Source organism: Biomphalaria glabrata, chromosome 17 (assembly GCF_947242115.1).
Source record: "Biomphalaria glabrata chromosome 17, xgBioGlab47.1, whole genome shotgun sequence".
Taxonomy (NCBI): Eukaryota; Metazoa; Mollusca; class Gastropoda; family Planorbidae; genus Biomphalaria; species Biomphalaria glabrata.
Window position 1 is genome coordinate 6,581,299 of NC_074727.1, and position 19,518 is coordinate 6,600,816.

Consider the following 19,518-nt stretch of genomic DNA (forward strand, 5'->3'; position numbering starts at 1 on the left):
ATTAAAATATCACGATTTTTGTAAAAAAAATATTTATTTTGTCCTCAGCAACCTGAGTGTATCAAGATGGCGACCTAAACAGCTCTAGACATGACCTGAGAGTTTATTTGACATCTGTTCGATAGTTAGATTCTAGATTGCCTCTAGAGTTTCTACGGTTTTTATCTAGAATAAATAGATCTAGAATAATTCTAGATCTGTAAGAATGTCAATGATAGCTAAAAATAGAATACATAGCACATGGACTCCTCTGAGCAATGAAGAGACAAATAATAAGGTGAGCGTATTGTCTATTGACACACAGTGACACACACACTTGACTTATCATATAGTCTAGTCTATAGTATACTATATGACTATAGACACTATAGTATAGATCGTCTATTGATGTCATTGTAACCAGTGCTCCAGTTCAGCTTTCATTTTGAAAATCTGTAAATCATCTAGATCTATAAATGTAAAAATTTTGTGTGATAAGTCTCTATGGAAATTAGTATTAGGAAATGCATCTAGTGACTAGTCTCTTTCTGATGTATATAATTATAGACCTAGATCTATATATTACTATTACTAATAGTATTACATTATAATATATCTGTGATATTGAGATAGATCAATGTGTTTGCTTTGTATATAAAAAAGCAACTTTAGAAGTTATAACTAAGTCTAAGTCTAAAACTTCTTGAATGCTTAATTTCAATCCATCATGCCATTCATGGATATACAATGGCAAGACTGCGCTACAAATCATGTGAATGCTGGTATAAACAGTATCAAGAAACTGCTTATAGTTTGACATCAACAATGGGATAAGAGATAATTATCTTTCACATATCCAAGCTAATCTAGTTAATTGGGGGAGAGATTTATTTTTTAAGCAAATTAGTCTAATACCTAACAGAAGTGTAATAAAATGACACATCCTTCATGATGCTTCGGTCCAAATGCTTTAGTAGATCTTTGTGGGGGGTATCTGGGAGAAGGTTTCTGTACTGCATTAGGCATTCAGCAAACACAACACTATTTGTGATTCAAACTTGAGCCCCCTTGATAGGTAGTCGAGTGGTTTATGCTATTATAACTTCACATCCCATTATTATCTAAACTATTTGAGAAATCATTAATTAAACCTATTAGTTTAGTTTCACATGACCTGAATTTCCTAATGTCATTATAGATTTTCAAGCTTTTTCTTATACCTGGTGTACAGAATACAGAATTCAATTAGGCCTTAGAAAAGTATTTTATAAACTATAATCTGCCTAAGGCAGATCTTTAAAATAAGGTTGGGTTGTCTAACAAGATCTGATTTATGAATTGTGAACATATAATATTTACAGAAGATTTTTACCAGGTTATTCAATTTTTACTACCTTTACTATTTTAACTGTGAATAGAACTTGTTTTAATGATTTAACTGTATAGAATTTAGCCCTTGTTATATAAAGGGAGAGAGATTTCGGGCACGACATGGCCTAAATTGTGCCGATGTGCCTAAACTCAAAAACTCAAGCTTAATGAGGAAGTGCTGTAAAGAGCAGGGTGCCAGGACATCAGCACTGTTATCAGTAGCAGATGCATTGGCAGGCTTGGTCACACTCACAGAATGCGACAAGGTTGACTTCCACAAGACATTCTGTATGGTGATCTAACAGAAGGCAGGAGAGCCACTGGTTGTCCACTTTAAGGTATACTGATGTATGCAAATGCGTTATGAAGCTCTTTAAAATCGACACTTAACAGTCTGGAAAAGGTGGCACTGGTTAGATCCACATGAAGAGCGAACATAAAGGAAGGGTCCCGGGAATTTTCATTATTTAGTTGGCAACCTGATCTTACCTGATGGCATCCTTGACATTGTTTATTTGGTCTATTCATTTCAAAATGTTTCCCAATCCTTTTCATTTCCCTTCTTCTTTAGCTTCCATTACATTGCCACATCATTTCTTCATATTGCTTCGTCTTTCATCTTCTCTCTTTTATTACTAAAAATCTTAAAAATGAAAGTGTAAACAAAGAGCAGATTACTGTTATTAACTTCTGTATTGTAAAAATCTCCTATGTTGCTCTAAAGTAAGAACAATGTGTTTATCTAAGTGATTTGTCATTTTGCTACATATTATGCATTTCAGTATTTTAAATGTGGTGCTGGTCAGTGGTCAGCTCCATGGATCTCCTTTATTTTTGTTATTTAAACAGAGGAGTGACATTCGTGTTTTTTTTCCACTCCCTCTGATTTTTATTGTTATCTTTAATGATTACATCATGATCTGACATGATTATGTATTCAGTCTGTAGCTGTCTGATGATTTTTTGAGCCAGGTGTTTATAATATTTTTATGCAATCCTTTTGCTTTAGTGCTTTTGTTTCTAAATTGATTTTATTTCTGTGTGGCAGAGGTAGCTTACATGACTTTTGTAAGGCAGAGACTGCAACTGTGACTTGTATGGCTTTGCCATCACTGTATACTTATGTATGGCAGAAATGTTATCTAATGCCTCTTTATCAGTGCCAACAATTGAGACTTGTGATTTTAGGCCAATTTATATTAGCTCCTTCAGTCTTTGAACGACTAGGGCTCAACTTGAACACTTTTTCATTTGGCTGTGGAGCCTTATTTTGGAGAGACACTCCAGTCCACATATATTACAGGTCAAGTTGACTTTCGCTTTGGTGGTAGAGGAGCCAGCCATTTTTTGGTATGGCACACTTTTCTTCAAGAGCTGAGGTACATGTTTTCTCATTGTCCATAGTTTTCTTTGTTACCGTCTCTCTCCAACTAGTGGGGTCTATGGCTATGTCTTCCCAATGGTCACTGATTTTAAATCCTGTTTTATCACATCCAGGTAACGGAGGTGGGGGTGACCAGTTTTTCTTGAGCCAGATGCGAGTTGCCCATACAGTTGATTTTTAGGATGCGATTGTCCTCCATCCGGCATAGATGTTTGAGCCAGCGCAGGCAGCATTGCCTGTTCACGCGAGGATGTTATCCTTTGAAGGCAGCGCAAGTGGAGTGAGTTTAGTTTTCTGTCTTGCTTTGTGTAGGTAGTCCACAACTCACTGCCATACAGTAGCGTGCTAAGAACCCATGCCTTGTAGACTTCCATTTTGGTCGCTGAAGTGAGCTTCTGGTTTTCCCAAACTCTTGGTCAGAGTCTAGTGAATGTCAATGCGGCCTTCCCTATTCGTTTTTATCTCCTCTTCTAGGCTCTTCCTCTTGCAGGTCTTGTGATATATATACCCTTCAGACTGTAATTATAATGTCTCTAAGTTGAAAAGCTGCTCTCAACCATCTCCTTTCCTTCAGTAGGTTTGGACTGGTGCATGAAATACTGAAGTAACTTAAAAAATTCTTTTTTGAGTAAATAAACAAAAAATACTACATTATAAAAACTTCATTTTTACATTTTTAGCGGCCCCCGTAAGGGGAAAAAGCCGCTATTAGGTTTGTGCAAAATGTCCGTCTGTCACACTCAGATCTCGAAAACTAGAAGAGATATGAAAAATATTATTTCATCATTAAATCCGGCTTGAAAAGTTTAGGTGCAACGGCTACTTTTGGTTTTCTAAAAGCAAACCGTTTAATTTATAAAATTAATTATGCAAGCGATTTTTTCATAAAAATACACCAATTCTAAAACAATTACGTAAATGTAAGGGAGGCAATGTTACTATATGCTAACAAAGATGGACAATTTTTGTGTATTTTCAGTATCACTAAGTCAAATATATTTTTAAAATGTACAGGAAATGTTTACAACAAATACAAATAATAGTTAAAGACGTTTTTTCTGGTCAACTAGCTGCTAAAATTAAAAGAAAACATTTCTGTTTGTTTATAAAGGCTAATAATGCACTTTGTATGTAAATATCACGCACATTTTTTAAAATGGACTTTTTATGCAGCGATTTTCGTGCAGTAGCGTAACGTCGCAACATAATCAGGTGCTAAACCAATTCCTTAAACTTTTTTTAAAAATCAGATTTTATTTATTTTTTGTTTAGTGCCCCCATCCGAATAAAAGAAGCTTATTTTTGTGCGTTTTGTCTGTTGGTCGGTCTGTCCGTCACGATTAGATTTAAAAAACTAGAACTCTAAAAGCTATTGAAAATCTGATTTACCCTTTAATGTTCCTCCCATAACATCTCAATAGTTTTAAGTATCTAAAATTGATTGTTCCGGATTTTTTTGTGCAAAACTAATCAACGCCAACAAATGTTTGTTTGCTCTTCTAACTTATATTACATTCAATTTCCATGCTTAAACGTTGCAAAAACACATTATCAATAATATGTTGTTCCGTTTTTTATGTAAATAGCATATTAATGCTAAATCATAATCTCTATACTGACTTATATTTCATTAAGTGTAAAAATGTTCCGGATATTGTTTTATAAAACATGAATTATGCCTAATGATTGTTTGAAATCGCATAAGGCTTTTAAAAAAAGTAATTTACTAGAATTGATTACTGAAAATTACTTTTTAGACATTTAATTTTCTTGTAAAACATAACATAGAAGTTTTGTAATCGATAAAGAAAGTTCCGGATTTTGTTTCTTACAAATCGTCGCCAGAAATTTCCGAATTTATTTAAAAATCTACTAACGCCAAATAATTGTTTGAACTCCCTCTTCTAATTAATAAACAAATAATCTTCTCATTTACGAAATAATGTTTTTACGGATTTTTATGAAAAATATTTTAACTCACTACTCTCTTACAGTACATTTAACTTTCTACCTAAAACATTAAAAAATCTAATTATCGTTAATATTATGTTCCGATTTTTAAGGAAAACAGAATCCAAACACCAAAGTAAGGTATGAAAATCTCTCCACATGGCTGTAGTACATCTAATTTTTATACGAGACCATCCAAAAAATTTAATTAACGGTATTACATTTATCTGAAATTCTCTTTTTCTTTTACTATTTATACAAACATCCGGAACAATCTATTATATAAACTTTTCAATTGTGTTCATACCTAAAAATTATTGCGATGTTTTGAAACGTAAAATAAAGGTTAATCAATTTTTAATAACTTTTAGTTGTTCAAGATAACGGACAGACCGACTGACAGACAAAACGCAAAAACAATGTGGCTTTGATCCTTTTTAAATAATATCTATTAGAACTCAGTGCACCAATGTCTATGAACCCTCGTTAAATATCTCGTGTAAATAAAGACATTTTTTTTAATGGTACCTTTACTAGCCTATTGTGAGGTAATGGAATTTTTTTTCTTTGACGTCATATGAATGGACTCTTTAAATGTAATGTTAAAAGAACGCACTCGGTGCACCAATGTCTATTAACCCTCGAAAAAATTGCTTGTATTAATGAAAACATATTTTAGTCTAACTAAGCCGTGTGACGTAGTGTTTTTTTTCCTTTGACGTCACATGGAATGAATTCTTTAAATGAAATGCTAAAAGAACGCACTCGGTGCACCAATATCTATGAACACTCGAGAAATGGCTCGTGTTGATAAAGGTGATTTTTAGTCTAGCTAGGCCTTGTGACGTAGTGTTTTTTTTTCCTTTGACGTCATATGGAATGAATTCTTTAAATGAAATGCTAAAAGAACGCACTCGGTGCACCAATGTCTATGAACACTCGATAAAAGGCTCGTAATGATGAAGGCGATTTTTATTCTAGCTAGGCCGTGTGACGTAGTGTTTTTTTTTCCTTTGACGTCATATGGAATGAATTCTTTAAATGAAATGCTTAAAGAACGCACTCGGTGCACCAAAGTCTATGAACACTCGATAAATGGCTCTTATAGATGAAGGCGATTTTTAGTCTAGCTAGGCCGTGTGACGTAGTGTTTTTTTTTCCCTCTGACGTTATATGGAATTAATTCTTCAAATGAAATGAAAAAAGAACTCGGTATAGTAATGTTTATTAAGCCTCGTTATGTGACTCGCGTTTAAAAAAGGAATGATATCTTGATTTAGATCTAATCTAGATTTTTTAAACTAGATCTAGATTTTTATTACAGTATATCTAGATCTGGATTTATATTCTAATTAAAATTATTTTAGAGTCTAGATCTAGAATTTCTAGATCTAGTTTAGACTAAAATAGACTAGATTAAGATGTAGAATTTCAATTTCTAAACTTAAAGTGTAAAAAAAAAGTGTAGATTTTCATTTCCAAACGTTTTGATCAATAATGTAATGTTTTAATATACTAAAACTAATCTACTATTTTTTTATTAAATTTAAATTTACGGCAAATGAATCTTTGAAACATTATTACTTTTGACCATCGGATGGCTGCCTGGTCGTGCGGTTTGCGCGCTGGACTGTCGTTCAGATTTATGGATGGCCCAGGGTTCAAACCCTGCCCGCTCCCATCCCCCGTCGTCCTGCGGGAGGTTTGGACTAGGAAGTAATTATCTTCAACTCTGAAGGAACATCCGAAACGTGTAAAACATTTTACATCAAAATTAAATCACCTCTTGAATATTATTTGCGAATATGCAGATCCGACAGGGATCCGACTTCGACGGGGGCCGCCTCTGAGTTTGTGTAACACAAACTCTCTTTGTAATCTTGTTTAAGTTTATCATTAGGATTTTTTAAAATTCTCTCTGCTGTTTTTTCTCTTGCCTATTCATACATAAACTGAGCCTTTGGAACTTACTCCCCATCAGGTATGAAACAATAAAGTTTAAAATAAGTAATATAATAATAATAAAAACAATATCTGATGGTTTTACATTTTACAGATATTTGAAGAAAGAAAAAACCTTGTTGGAAAATGGGTAAGCTTCTTATGTATTAATTTTGTAATTATTATTTTTTTATCTATAATTATTTAAAATTTTCTGAAATTGTTAACATTTTATTTCGATTCCAGAGCATTGTAAAGATAAAGTATTAAGGTTGAGGTTTTAATTTTAAAAGTTTTTTTTTACCATTTGTTTTAGTTTGAAAAGTGGAATGATGTTCAGAGGAGGAGACTCTTTGAAGAACTTGTCAGCGTTAGTAAACCAAAGCAGTTAGAGTATGCCAGAGAACTTATCGACAACAGGGTGCCTTGCAAAAAAGATGACTTCACCAGATCACTGCCTCGAGTCATCACATTATATATTTTTTCCTTTCTTGATGCCCGAAGCCTGTGCCAGTGTGCCCAGGTAGGTCAAACAGGGTCGTGAACTATCATCTCCATGATTCTGGGTTCAAATCCTGCCCCTGTGGGAGTTTTGGGATAGGATGTAATAATCTTTAATGCTGAAGAAACATCTGAAAACATGTATATACAGTTTGTCCATCATGGTTCGATGATGACCACTGAGGGGTGTTTCACTGGGGTTTTGTGCCTCATCATGTGGCTTGTGAGACCTAAGTGAGCCCAAAATGTTTGGCTGCACACTGGGCGAATTATTCCAGCTTCAGCTAGTGTCATTGCCTTGCTTTTCTTCTGCTGAAGCGGTTCTCTTTTCCTCAGCAATTTGTGTGTCAGTTTTTTACAGCAGGACACCATGATGCTCTGTCATGTGCTTCTGTCTCCAAGGTGGCTGGGTGAATGCTAAACGCTTTCAGAGTAACTTTGAAAACATGTAAAACAAAAAACGAATAATGCTTGAAAAACTAAGACTTAAAAAACAAGGTTTAAATGCTTTAAAAATATATGTTAATTTTAGACTTTTATTTAGGATAGAAAGCTATAAATTAATTATAACTTTAATACTAATTCAAATATACCTCATGATAACATTATTTATTTTGATTAAAAATGATGAATATATTTATACAAAATAAACTAATGTAATAGATAAATACAAATGCTCCTTCTACCTTGGCGCTATTAGTGCATGGAATGGGTTGCCTGGGCCAGCAAGAAAAACAACAGTGACTTGGCAGAATTTAAGTTATTGGTTAACATGCATGACTAGATGCATGAGGCATAACATGTAATCAACTTCTTTTTTGAAGTAACGTCTGTAATATATAAGATAAAATCTCAAAATATTGTATTCTTTTAGTTTACAAAAAATGGGAGAACATTAGAAAAAAATAATCATAATAGTATAATAAAAACTATTTTGACTTTTTTTTATTCTTCAGAATTAAATGCTGTTTTATTATATACCTGAATTTATACTACTTTAAAAAATTCATTGAATTTAGGTATCATAGTACTGAGAATAAATTATATGTAGTGGCCAGTAATTTAAAAGTTGAGAAAAAAGCATCCATTTATCGGAGCTAATAAGCTTTCTTTTTTTTTCAGACAGATCTTGCAAGCATTAAATGTATGGCATTAAATTAAAGATAGTTTATTTTAGTTCTTCCACAGAATGAACAAGCAAAAAAAAAAAACAACAAACAAAGCCAATCTAATGGGAAAGAACTCTGCCCTTAAAACAGTGTCTATCAATATATCAATAATGTACAAGTTATTTCCCTTATTTGATATTAAAATAATTAGTTACCAATAGCTAATTGACTAATTGGGTACTTCGTTTATTTTGTTAGGTACAATAAATAATTGTTCGGAGAATGTTAAGGAGAAATAGCGTTAACAATTATTTAATGGGACTAAACCCAACAAATTGAGCCACATCTGTGAATGCTGAAGAATTACTTTCCCTTGTTGGTATCAAACAAAATAATTAATTACCAGTATTTTTATTGATTCATGTCTTGTCTATGCCAATGAATAATTGTGCAAAGTTTCAACTTGATCCAAGATTGGGTGTTGGAGAAATAACAGATAGACAGACTGAGTTGATATAAGCTTTGTAAAAATGAAAACCTAGCTGGAACAAAATAGATTAACTTTCAGATTTTTTCTGTTTGACTTCCATTTAAAACATCAAAACGAGACCATTTGTTTATTCTATTAATTTTATTTAAATATGTACATATCTATGGCCTTCTTCAGTCGCAAAGCGACTGTGGATAATATGAGATGAAAGAATGGGCATTAGATTTGGTTGGAACAAAGTCATCCACACAGTAGCTATCCCCTTTCCTTGCAGCTGATGTATCCAAAGGAAAGGCAATTGCTGATACAGTTTATGATCAGCAGCATAGCAATTTCTGACAGGGTGTAGCACTTTGTGCAACATTCTGCCTAAGGATCACCAGCTTCTGATTTTTTCTCAATGTTGACTCCCCAAGCCTATCCCATGTTAATTAGGGTATAGCAAATGTTTGGATTCAGATTATTCCTTCTTTTAGGTTAACCAGCAAAGGCAAGTAAGCCCTTCTTGCCCGAAGCTCACTGGGCTAGGCGTCAGTTGCTTGCCTTAGCTTTTACCCCTTCTTCTGTAAGTGATAAACAGTTCAGCCGTACCCAATATATGAACCACTTGTGAAGGCCAGGAGTTGATTTGTCAAAGGCTATTTGAGACTTATCCTATTAGTAGCATTTTGTAGGTAGTGGAGTGCATATATTCATTGCCATTCATTATAACAACCTTTTATATATAGATATAGATATAATTATGTCTTCAATTCATTCTTGTCTTATTTGTGGTAGGTGTGCTGGTACTGGAGATATTTAAGTGAACTGGATCAGCTTTGGATGTCTAAGTGTTTACATTTTGGTTGGTACTTATCCTTTGTTCCAAGCCCATATGAAAATGGAGTCTGGAAGAGAAATTTTATTGAGCAGTTTAAAATTGTTCGTGCTCTTATTCCTAAAGTAAGTACTTACATCTTTTATTTTTTATTTGTATTGTAGTTGATTGTTTTTTTTTTAAATTAGTTGATTATACTTTTTGATTGTACTTTTTGATTGTACTTTTTCTACCCTTAATATTAAATGGTCATTTTATAAGTCTTGCCTGGTGAGTCTTACCTATTATGACCAGCAGTAGATCTTGCACCTAAAACAAAAATGTTGCCGTCCTCTTAAATGATTATTAAGATGCATTGACTTTAGTGGTAAAGTGATTGGATTCTGAATTTTATTCTTGGGTTTAGGGCTAGGAATTTTACTCAAAATTTCTTTGAGTTTCATCTGTTCACCCAGTTCTAAGGGTTATTTGACAACTTGCGATCTAATGAGGGTGTCATGTGGTCAGTACAATGACTAACCATCTTTACTTTTCCCAAACTAATGTCAGGTACCCATTAGAGCTGGGTGGACTCAGAGGCGCCCAGAAGATCCAGAAATTAAAAATCCCAGTCTTCACCAGGATTTAAACCCAGGACCCCCAGTTCAGAAGCCAAGCGCCGTATTGCACAGCCTCTTCTGCAACCTTGACATCACTGAAAATTATGTTTATTTTGTAAAGTGAACATGATCAGTTCATATATATTGCATATTTTATTCATTTTATCTATTCTCTTGTTTTGAAGAGCCCACCGTTAAGCAGTATGAGTAAACTAAAGCTTGATGACAAACGTAGTGACAAGTCCAGTAAGGCTGGTAAAAAGACCCCGGGAGCAACACCATGGAGAGGTTCAGACCCAGTGCCCAAAGATACTTGGAGGTTTAACTACCTAAACAATGATGAGGTTTTAGATCAAGTGACTAAGTTGTAAGTATTAGTGGCCATTGAATTTTCTTCTTGTAAAGATCAGTCTACACTCAGTGGATAAAAGTTGTTTAGGATTTTATGCTAAAATGTTTTTCATTTCATTGATTGCTGGGTGCTCTACAGCAATAACTTTAATTCAAATGAAATTTATGACGTTAATGAATAAGCCATAAAAATAGTAGATAAGATATCATAAGAACCTACTTAAATTGTTAAGTAATATGTTAAGTATGACTACATTCCACTAAGCTATAAAGAAAATTAAGTTACCCCTTTCAGGGCAGATGATGTTAAGGTAATGTGTTTCTTTGGCCATTGGTTAACCAGCAGGGTGTTATGTGGCCAGGACAATGACCAACCGCATTTACTTTACAATTAAAGTTAGGTACCCGTTAGAGTTGGGTGGACTCAGGGGCGCCCTAAAAAATCCTCAAATTCAAAATTCCAGTCTTCACCGAGATTTGAACCCAGGATGCCAGGTTTGGAAGCCAAGTGCTTAACCACTCAGCCACCACACCCCATGTTTTGTTAGGACAGAATAATTAAGCTATGCCTCATCTATATTGATATTACAAAACATCTTTTTAAAAATGTGTATCTTTCTGTAGTCGCCAGAGGAAAGCCTATGGCAGTGCTACAGATGAAATAGTGAAGAATGCCAAAAGCAAAGTGAAGACAGGCAGCAATACATTGAACACATTAAGTAGATCCCAGAGCTTAACAGTAAGTATGATGGCAATGTTTGAATAACATCATATTCCTTTCCTACATTTTGTTCATTACCCAAGATTGTTAGATTCTTGCACCTCTAGGGTTTAACCGACAAAAGACTGGCAACACCATTGCTGACTCCTTGGGCCACCAAGAAGGGTTAACACCAACAGAGTAGCCTGTGAGTTTCCATAATACTCTGAATACAATCTAAACGATTGGAATTGAGTGCTGGAACAATTTCTAAAAAGCCCTGACCTTGCATCCTCATGGTGGTGGCTGCCTGGTGTGATTAAGCTATTATAGCACATCGTAGGTCAGGCCACTGTTCTGTTGGCTCATATTTTGCATGGTTCTCATGGTCTCATATTCTATTGAATATCACAGATTTAAGGATTTCGTCTCTACAAATCTGGAAAGCCACAAGTTCGTGACATACATGCACAACAGCTGGGTTTTTGCCCTGGACTTGTGCAAGAGGATCCTCTCAGGCCCTCACTCGAATGAGGTTCATAATGATGTGCCTTCAGGGAGGGTGTTGTATTTTCATTTGTTATAAATACTATTTCAAGGCTCAACATATTGCTGGTGTTTTGATTAATACTGTCTGAATCTGGGCAAAATCGGCATAGAACATTGGCTTATTTCTGCATAATCTAAGATGATTGTAACTTAAGGCTATAGTCCCATAGTTTCAGTGACAATTTAAATTGTCATCCTTTATTTATGCCCTTGCATTGAGCAAGTTTTGATTTACTTACATTTCATTACTTTTTACATAGCTTATATCATCTCACTCTGTCTATCTATTTGTCTGTCCGGTTAAAAGTCTGAACATGTTTTCTCTCCCTTTCCCCATTCTCAGATCAAGCTAAAACTTTGCACAATCATTCATTGAACCTGACAAGACACAGTGGTTAATTATTTTGTTTGATATCGAAATAAGAGGAATAAATGCTACTTAATGAGAGATGTAGAAGTATGTAAGGATTTAGTCCCCTTATTACAATTTGACAAATTGTTTCTCCCACTTCCCATTTTCGTATCAAGTTGTAATTTTGCACAATTATTCATAGTCGATGACAATACAAGAATCAATTTAAAAATTAAACAATTATTTACTCATTTAGTATTAATTAATTAATTTTGTTTTATAAAGCAGAAACCCTGTATTTTTCAGATAAATGGTAGTAATTAGCAGTTGTTTCCTTTTAATAAGCTTTGTTTTTTTTTAAGTATTCTTTTTTATATTGCTTGTTTATTTTCATTTTTGAACAGCGCATCAGTAGTGGAGGTGATACAGAGAGACCTAAGTGGGCCAGGCAAGGCACCCAGTCTGCTACAAGCTTTCTACACAAAAACAAAATGAAAGAGAACGGAGTCTTGGCCAAAATTACCAGGCCCGGTCCAGTCAGCCCACCTCCAAGGCAAGTTGTATCAAGGCCTGTGACTTCAAGAACTCCAAGAGACCCACCAAGTGAGACTTTTTCTCTTTTTGTTTTGTTATAGCAGTCACTTATAGCATTTAAACAACAACAACAACAAAAAATATCTTCCCTAGGAAAAAAACAAACAACTTGTATACAAATTAAATATCTTTAAAATAAAAAAAAAGGTTATTCACATTTTATATGCAGGATGGCTGCCTGGTCTTGTAGTATGTTCTCTGGATTGTTGTCTCAATGGAACGGGTTTGAACCTTGCCCTGCCATTTCCTGCTATCCTGCAGGAGATTTGGGCTAGGATGTAATAGTCTTCGCTTCTGAAGGAACATTCATAACATGTAAAACAAAACAAGTAGTAGTTAACCTACATACAGAAGAACTTAGATCTTGCTATGGTTTGGGCGCTGAAAGTAAGAAGTTCAGACTTTGATTTACAAACACTAAGGATTTTGAATGCTCAAACCCTGGCTACTGCCATCCTGCATGAGGTTTAGACTAGAACATGACATTCATTTCTGTAAGATCACCTGAAACTCATGACATTTATTTATTTAAGTCATTTATGTGAATGTTTTCACTATACTATAATTACTGTGAGTCTTTACCTCATTTATTTTTGTTGATTGTAAAATCTATGTAATATTCAACATGATTTAAGAATTAATTAGGATATATTTTAGAATTTTACTGTTTTTTTCTTCATATCTTTGTGGAATTAAAAGAAAAATTATAAACATGTATTTTGTCATGAAATTTAAAGCTATGAATTCTTTTAATCTCACTTTCCCAGGCACTGATTTGTTTCCAGAAACTCCATGGAAAGTTCCAGATAAAATAGACTCAGATGAAGATCACTGACCTTCAGAGAATTTGTTCATTCCATAATAATTTAAGGGAATTTTGTTTAGGCTACCCTATGTAAATAATTTGTATGTATTACTATGAAAATAAGTTCTTTAAGAACTAATCTGTAGTCATGTAAATTGTCAACAGGGTTTTATGTTTCAAATACTATAGATGTAAATGTTATCATGTTCATGTCAAGTATTTCAAAGCCTTTCTGTATTGTCTCCAAATTCTTAACTGGAAATACGCATACTCAATGCATTCTTGGTTTTGATATTTGCTTTTTATGCAGTGGGTTGGGAAGGAGATATCAAAGTAAAGTTTCATGTTCTTCTCTCACATATGTTATGGAAAATATTCCATTTGTTAATAAGCATTCAAAAACCAGAAAAATGACTTGTTTTATTCAGTCATAAACGTAAATATAAATGGATAGTTAAGTGCGGAAACAATGGCAAATGCATACATATGACATATATATAGGCAGCACTAGGGACCAAATTGATAATGAGAGAAGATAGTGAATTAAATATAATGAAAATAAGGTACTTCCTCGACCACTGCACGAACCAGTGATCCCCGATACAGCAACTCCGCCTAGCAGTAATGCAGTACTAAGCAAGCTAACCTTTAGACCATAGAGATGTCCTAATAAAAAACATCTATCTGATCCAAGGCATCTTCCATGCATGCAATTACCACCACAGTTGTCTCTGTTTTAGGATTATAGTACCAGGGATTGATTTCTTTGTTCATCTTTTTATTTTTTCACACATTTTTTTCTTGTTAGTGCATTTGTATTTCTGATATGGATGTTTAGTTTTTTCATTTATTGAATGTCACTGAAGATGTTTCAAGGAGAAATCACAATCTTCTTTGTTATTATACTCTTCATCTACACCAATTCATTCAGTCATTCCAAACTTTGTGATGTCATTTTAAAATCTAATCATTTGGCTGTGGTGTGCTGTAGGCTGACACACTAAAAAGTTCTTTCTCTGTATAAATATATCCTACTTTAATACATTGTTGCCTTGTTTTTTTAATTGACAGGATGCGTCTTACAGGTGGGTTTCTGTATGTGGGATACATGATCTATAATCAACCTATTAGCTATTGACATTATGATCCAGTAGTGATGTTTACCAGTCCTCCTTAGACTAACTTATGAACAATTCCAGTAAATATTTATAATTACTTAATTTTATTGTACAATATTGTTTTTATCATATATCATTTTATAACATTTATTTTGAACCGTCCTAATACATTTATTTTGCAGGAAGTTGTTCTTTTTTTTATTGCCTGCACTCAATATAAACATATCAAATATGTATAACAATGCAGAAGTATTTTTATCTGAATACAATTTTTTGTTATCATCAAAGAAGTTTTATTTACATTTTTTTTTCTTAAATAACTAATGAACAACTAAACAATGAATATTTCCATTTCAATGTAATATGTCTAGCAGATGAAAAAAAAAGTGAAAAATGGAATTAATGAAATTCATTGAAAATGTCAAAATTTTGCTAACAAAAATACATTTATTATAGATTGTAATTTATGTATACAATGCAAATAGTAAAGAATATATGTGAGTGAAATAAATGTCATACTGGAAATATTATTTATTTAATAATGAAACATTTTCATACAAAGAACAAATATATATATATTTATAATAAATATTTTGGTAAAATTTTGACTGAGACAAGTTCTTGCTATCAGTTGTGAAATTTGCAAAAACATTAACTAAGATAATTGTAAGATATTGAGATATTGTATAACTGATCCAACCACCTACACAAATATAAATAAATCCTTGCATTTGTGCTCAACAATCTAATGACTATGACCATTTCATACATAACCTATACAAGAGTTATATACAAATGTTTACAATAATGGCAACACATAGAGTGTGAAAAAGTGTCTTAGTTTCTATTTAAGGAATGTGGACACTTTTCACTGAATGATAGTCTGTGCTGAACACACTAGGTGATGACTAGTTAAATGACTTTTTTTGATAAGGCATTATTTTTGTTTCAAATACCATCATCACCTCCCATATACACAAGGAAGTATATAAATTAAATTGAAGCCAATCAAAAATAGAAAGGAAAAGAGGAGCCAAGATTTGGATGCAGATGCCAAGCAGAAGAGAAAGACCTTGGAACAGTTGGAGAGACTAGCCCAGAACCGAGATACCTGGAGGATGCCCTAGGCCTCAGATGGGTCCACAGCTCAAGATGAGATGGTGAGGTGAATCAAAAATCTAACCAGATACAAATCTTGGTCTTGGAATTGTCTTTTAAAATTCACTGAAGTTGGAAGGAAGGTAGAAGACAGCCATACTACAAGGAAGGGAACAAATCTGCAACATATTTGTGAAGCAATATTTTCAGAAGAAGCTTGCATTTCTCCTATTGGTTTTAAATTTAGGTAAATAATACTGAATTAGGATATAAATAAGATAAAATAATAAATTATGCTAGCAATCTTATCTTATAAATTAGAGACATTCCTTTAAACAAAATAATTATCAATACTGGTTTGTAAAATGAACAGATAAAAAAAATATTTATAGTTCATAAAATTTATTTTTCAAACATTAAGCAGAGTATAAATGTGAAGTGTCTACTTTCTCTCCATTTTAAATCAAAATAACTTAATAATAAGAACACATATTTTGATAAACTTCCTTAAGTAGTTACTTAGTAATGATGAATTTGAAAGAATTTAAGAGTTCTTTACAAAAAAAACAAACAACAGAAATTTTAACATTAAATAACAACTTAAACATTTTACAAAAGAATACCTGGAATTTTTGTATACCTTTATATTCTGAAATTTATTGTATAAACATTTACAATACCAAAATTGACAAGGAAATTTATAAGAGTACTATTTATCAATTTTGTATAGGGGATTTTCACACTGAAAGTTACTAACCCTTAACTGATTTGTAAGATCTAGTTTATGTTATTTAAGTCATACAATTATGAAAGAGAAACAAAGAAGAGAAAGCAATATGAAAAAGTTGGAACCTACAGAAAAATACAAGAACATTAAAAGAGGAAGATTGGGTGAGATTTTGAAATAAAAGGCAAACTAAACAATGTCAAGGACACCAGATTGAAAGCGCATTGCTTTCAACTAAATAAAAATGTTTTGCTTTCAACTAAATAAAAATGTTTTGCGCAACAAAAGATTGAGCTTAGAAATTTGATTCTACAGTGTTGACAGTGCACACAATTTATTTTAGGATTTATTAAAACACTTAGTTTACCAATACTTCTGTGTTCCAGACACAACAAAAAGCTTCCAGGTTAATAGATTCACCTCTATTTATGACAATTTCCAATTTCTTTTAAAGCAAGAAATTAATAAAATCATGAGACATATTTCATATATTTTCATCAAAGTCAATAAATAATTAGTTCAAATTATTCTAAGTTTAAATATTGACAGTTAAGAAACTTTTTCCATCTAAAGTATTAAGGAGCCTTAATTTTGGAAAAGTCGGTTTAATGTTGGTGCTCACTCGTAACCCTGATTATCACAATATTTAGTGATATATTAAGATAAATTCACTTGACTTTCAACTTCTGCCACACGTGTCATCCTTCATTCCTATTTGCTGCTTATGTACTCGTTTGGTGGCCACCTTCAAAGGTCTCCATAAACTTATCTGCTTGGACAAAGCGGACTATCTCTTGCATAGCATTTACTGGCAACATACTTTAAAGAGAAAAAACATAAAACATAAATTAATAAGTGACAAAACAATCTTCACACTTGTAAATCACAAAACAATCACACAGTAATAGGGGCATCAGGATTAAAACCTAAAAATTTTGTTTAAAGCAAATAATCTTTCATTCCGAGATGCGGTGGCTAAATGGTAAAGCGCTTGGCTTCTGAACCGGGGTCTGGGGTTCGAATCCTGGTGAAGACTGGGATTTATTTCGGGATCTTTGGGTGCCTCTGAGTCCATCCAGCTCTAATGGGTACTGTCATGGAGAGGTATGGCGAGAATGTTACTTTAATATTTTAGTATGATTGTTATATAAACTTGTTGTGAATGCGAAGTGTTGCACTTGTTATGGACTGAATGATTTAGGCTTCGTTGAAAGTGCGAGAGAGTGTGTTAAGTCAGTAAGGTCTTGCTCCCGGTCCAGGAAGGTTGGATGGTCGCTTCCTGGACTGGTGTTTGTTTATTAATATTTATTGTGCATTATTTGAGCTATATTGGATATTAAAATATCATTGTTATATTCTATGAGATCTGGAGTTGGAGTTCATGTGTATTGAAGTATAATTGTTCTTAGTTGTAATATTTAAGAATTTAAGAATCAAGTAATATTTGTTCGTATAAGTGAAACCCCTAGTGAGCCAAGTTAAGAAACACAAGAACAAGAGACAAGAAGCACTATATATAATTTGAACCCCTGACAGGTACTTGTCATTAGTTGGGGAAAAGTAAAGGCAGTTGGTTGTTGTGCTGGCCACACCCTCGTTAACCGTAAGCCACAGAAACAGATATCATCTGCCCTAGAGACCACAAGGTCTGAAAGAGGAACTTTTTAACTTTTAATCCTTCATGCCACACAAATGAAATACATTAGTATAAGAATACTCTTTAGGTTTAATTATTTATTTATACTTATATTATGATTTTACTCCAAACATGACTTCTAATATGACTGATCTACTGTAACTCTCTGATGGACTGTCCACTAGACTAACTTCATACATGGCAAATAGATTGACTGAATTTCAACATTGTTACTAGATTGACTGATTTTCTACATTATTACTAGATTTACTAACTTCCTACATTGCTACTAGATTGACTGATTTCCTACATGGCTATTAGATTGACTGACTTCCTAAATGGCTACTAGATTGACTAACTTCCTAGTTCCTATGTGGCTACTAGATTGACTAACTTCCTAGTTCCTATGTGGCTACTAGATTGACTAACTTCTGACATGGCTACTGGACTGACTTACTAAAATTTCAAGGTCCGAAAGGGGAAATTCAGCTTTTTTTTACTCCCCAACATTTGAATAGAACCGCACACTAAAATAACAGGGACGTCAAGGCTGAGTAGTAAAACACTTGACTTTGACTTCTATACTCAGAGGTCTGGATTTCAAATCCCAGTGAAGACTTGAATTTTAAACTGCTGTATTTTTGGGACGCCCATAGGCACCTCTAGTATGTTGGGGAAGTAAAAAGATTGATCGCTGTGCTGGCCACATGACATCCTCATTAACTGTCTGCTATAGAGACTGATGAGCTTTTACATCATATGATCCCAGAGAGTGCAAGGTCTGAAAAAGTGTACCTTTCACTCTGTTAAGAAAAGTTCAGAAACATTAGATGTAATGCTATGCATTTTACTCACTTTTTCAAAGCGGCCATGACATAAACCATACGAGGAATGTAAACTTCATTCTGATTGGTCAGAATAGCTTTCATTATTCTTTTCACAGTTGGCTGAACTTCCAGGTCAGGTAATATACTGGGATACCTGGTTCAAAAAACACCTTGGACATTTCATACAAATAATTTCAAATTAACTATTTAAACAATCATTTATAAAAATAAATAAATAGAATAGCGTAATAACAAAAAAAAGGCATATAGTGATTTTCAGGCCATGGGTTGTCTATCTATTAGTTACCGAGGTAACTACAATTAATAATCAATCATCAATTATTGCAACTAAAAATAGTTTTAATTAGTCTGTTGCGTACTGAGGATCACATTAGCAACCAAATATTCTCCAGCATACTTTGCCTGAAAAATAATCTAAGAATGGTCTCTGTTTTAGCCATTTGTATACAAGTTTTTGAAGCACATTTCCCACCAGGTAACCAATTGTCTTCCCAGTCTCATTGTGTTATTTTAGGGCTCTAGCTTAACTTTATAACGTTCATAGAATTTCCTTCAGATAATGGTGCCTGATTGCTCTATTTTTAAAACAAAGCATTTAA

The 19,518-nt window shown here is 33.4% G+C and overlaps 2 protein-coding genes across 2 annotated transcripts in view; one reads left to right on the forward strand and one right to left on the reverse strand.

Moving 5' to 3' along the window:
* The first annotated feature begins 29 nt into the window (after positions 1 to 29).
* On the forward strand, positions 30 to 17,798 carry LOC106078702 (F-box only protein 16-like). Its single transcript, XM_056016128.1, has 8 exons — positions 30 to 277; positions 6,741 to 6,776; positions 6,942 to 7,148; positions 9,503 to 9,667; positions 10,327 to 10,508; positions 11,117 to 11,231; positions 12,498 to 12,696; positions 13,455 to 17,798. Exons 1-8 carry the CDS (start codon positions 206 to 208, stop codon positions 13,520 to 13,522), a joined length of 1,044 nt encoding a protein of 347 aa, XP_055872103.1. The 5' UTR covers positions 30 to 205; the 3' UTR covers positions 13,523 to 17,798.
* Positions 17,115 to 19,518, reverse strand: part of LOC129923709 (short-chain dehydrogenase/reductase family 16C member 6-like) — a 24,491-nt gene continuing 22,087 nt past the window's right edge. Inside the window, exons 6-7 of the mRNA XM_056016129.1 lie at positions 18,927 to 19,052; positions 17,115 to 17,254 (exon numbers count right to left, since the gene is read on the reverse strand). Of these exons, the coding sequence (XP_055872104.1) occupies positions 17,158 to 17,254; positions 18,927 to 19,052 (223 nt within the window). The 3' untranslated portion in view covers positions 17,115 to 17,157. The remainder of the gene's footprint in view (positions 17,255 to 18,926; positions 19,053 to 19,518) is intronic.

What these genes read in the sequence shown, in the direction of transcription:
- LOC106078702 (XM_056016128.1), top strand. Translation starts at nt 206, where the DNA reads ATGTCAATGATAGCTAAAAATAGAATACATAGCACATGGACTCCTCTG. An exon ending in AAAACCTTGTTGGAAAATGG is followed by an intron (nt 6,777 to 6,941) that starts GTAAGCTTCTTA and finishes CATTTGTTTTAG; the next exon opens with TTTGAAAAGTGGAATGATGT. An exon ending in TTCGTGCTCTTATTCCTAAA is followed by an intron (nt 9,668 to 10,326) that starts GTAAGTACTTAC and finishes CTTGTTTTGAAG; the next exon opens with AGCCCACCGTTAAGCAGTAT.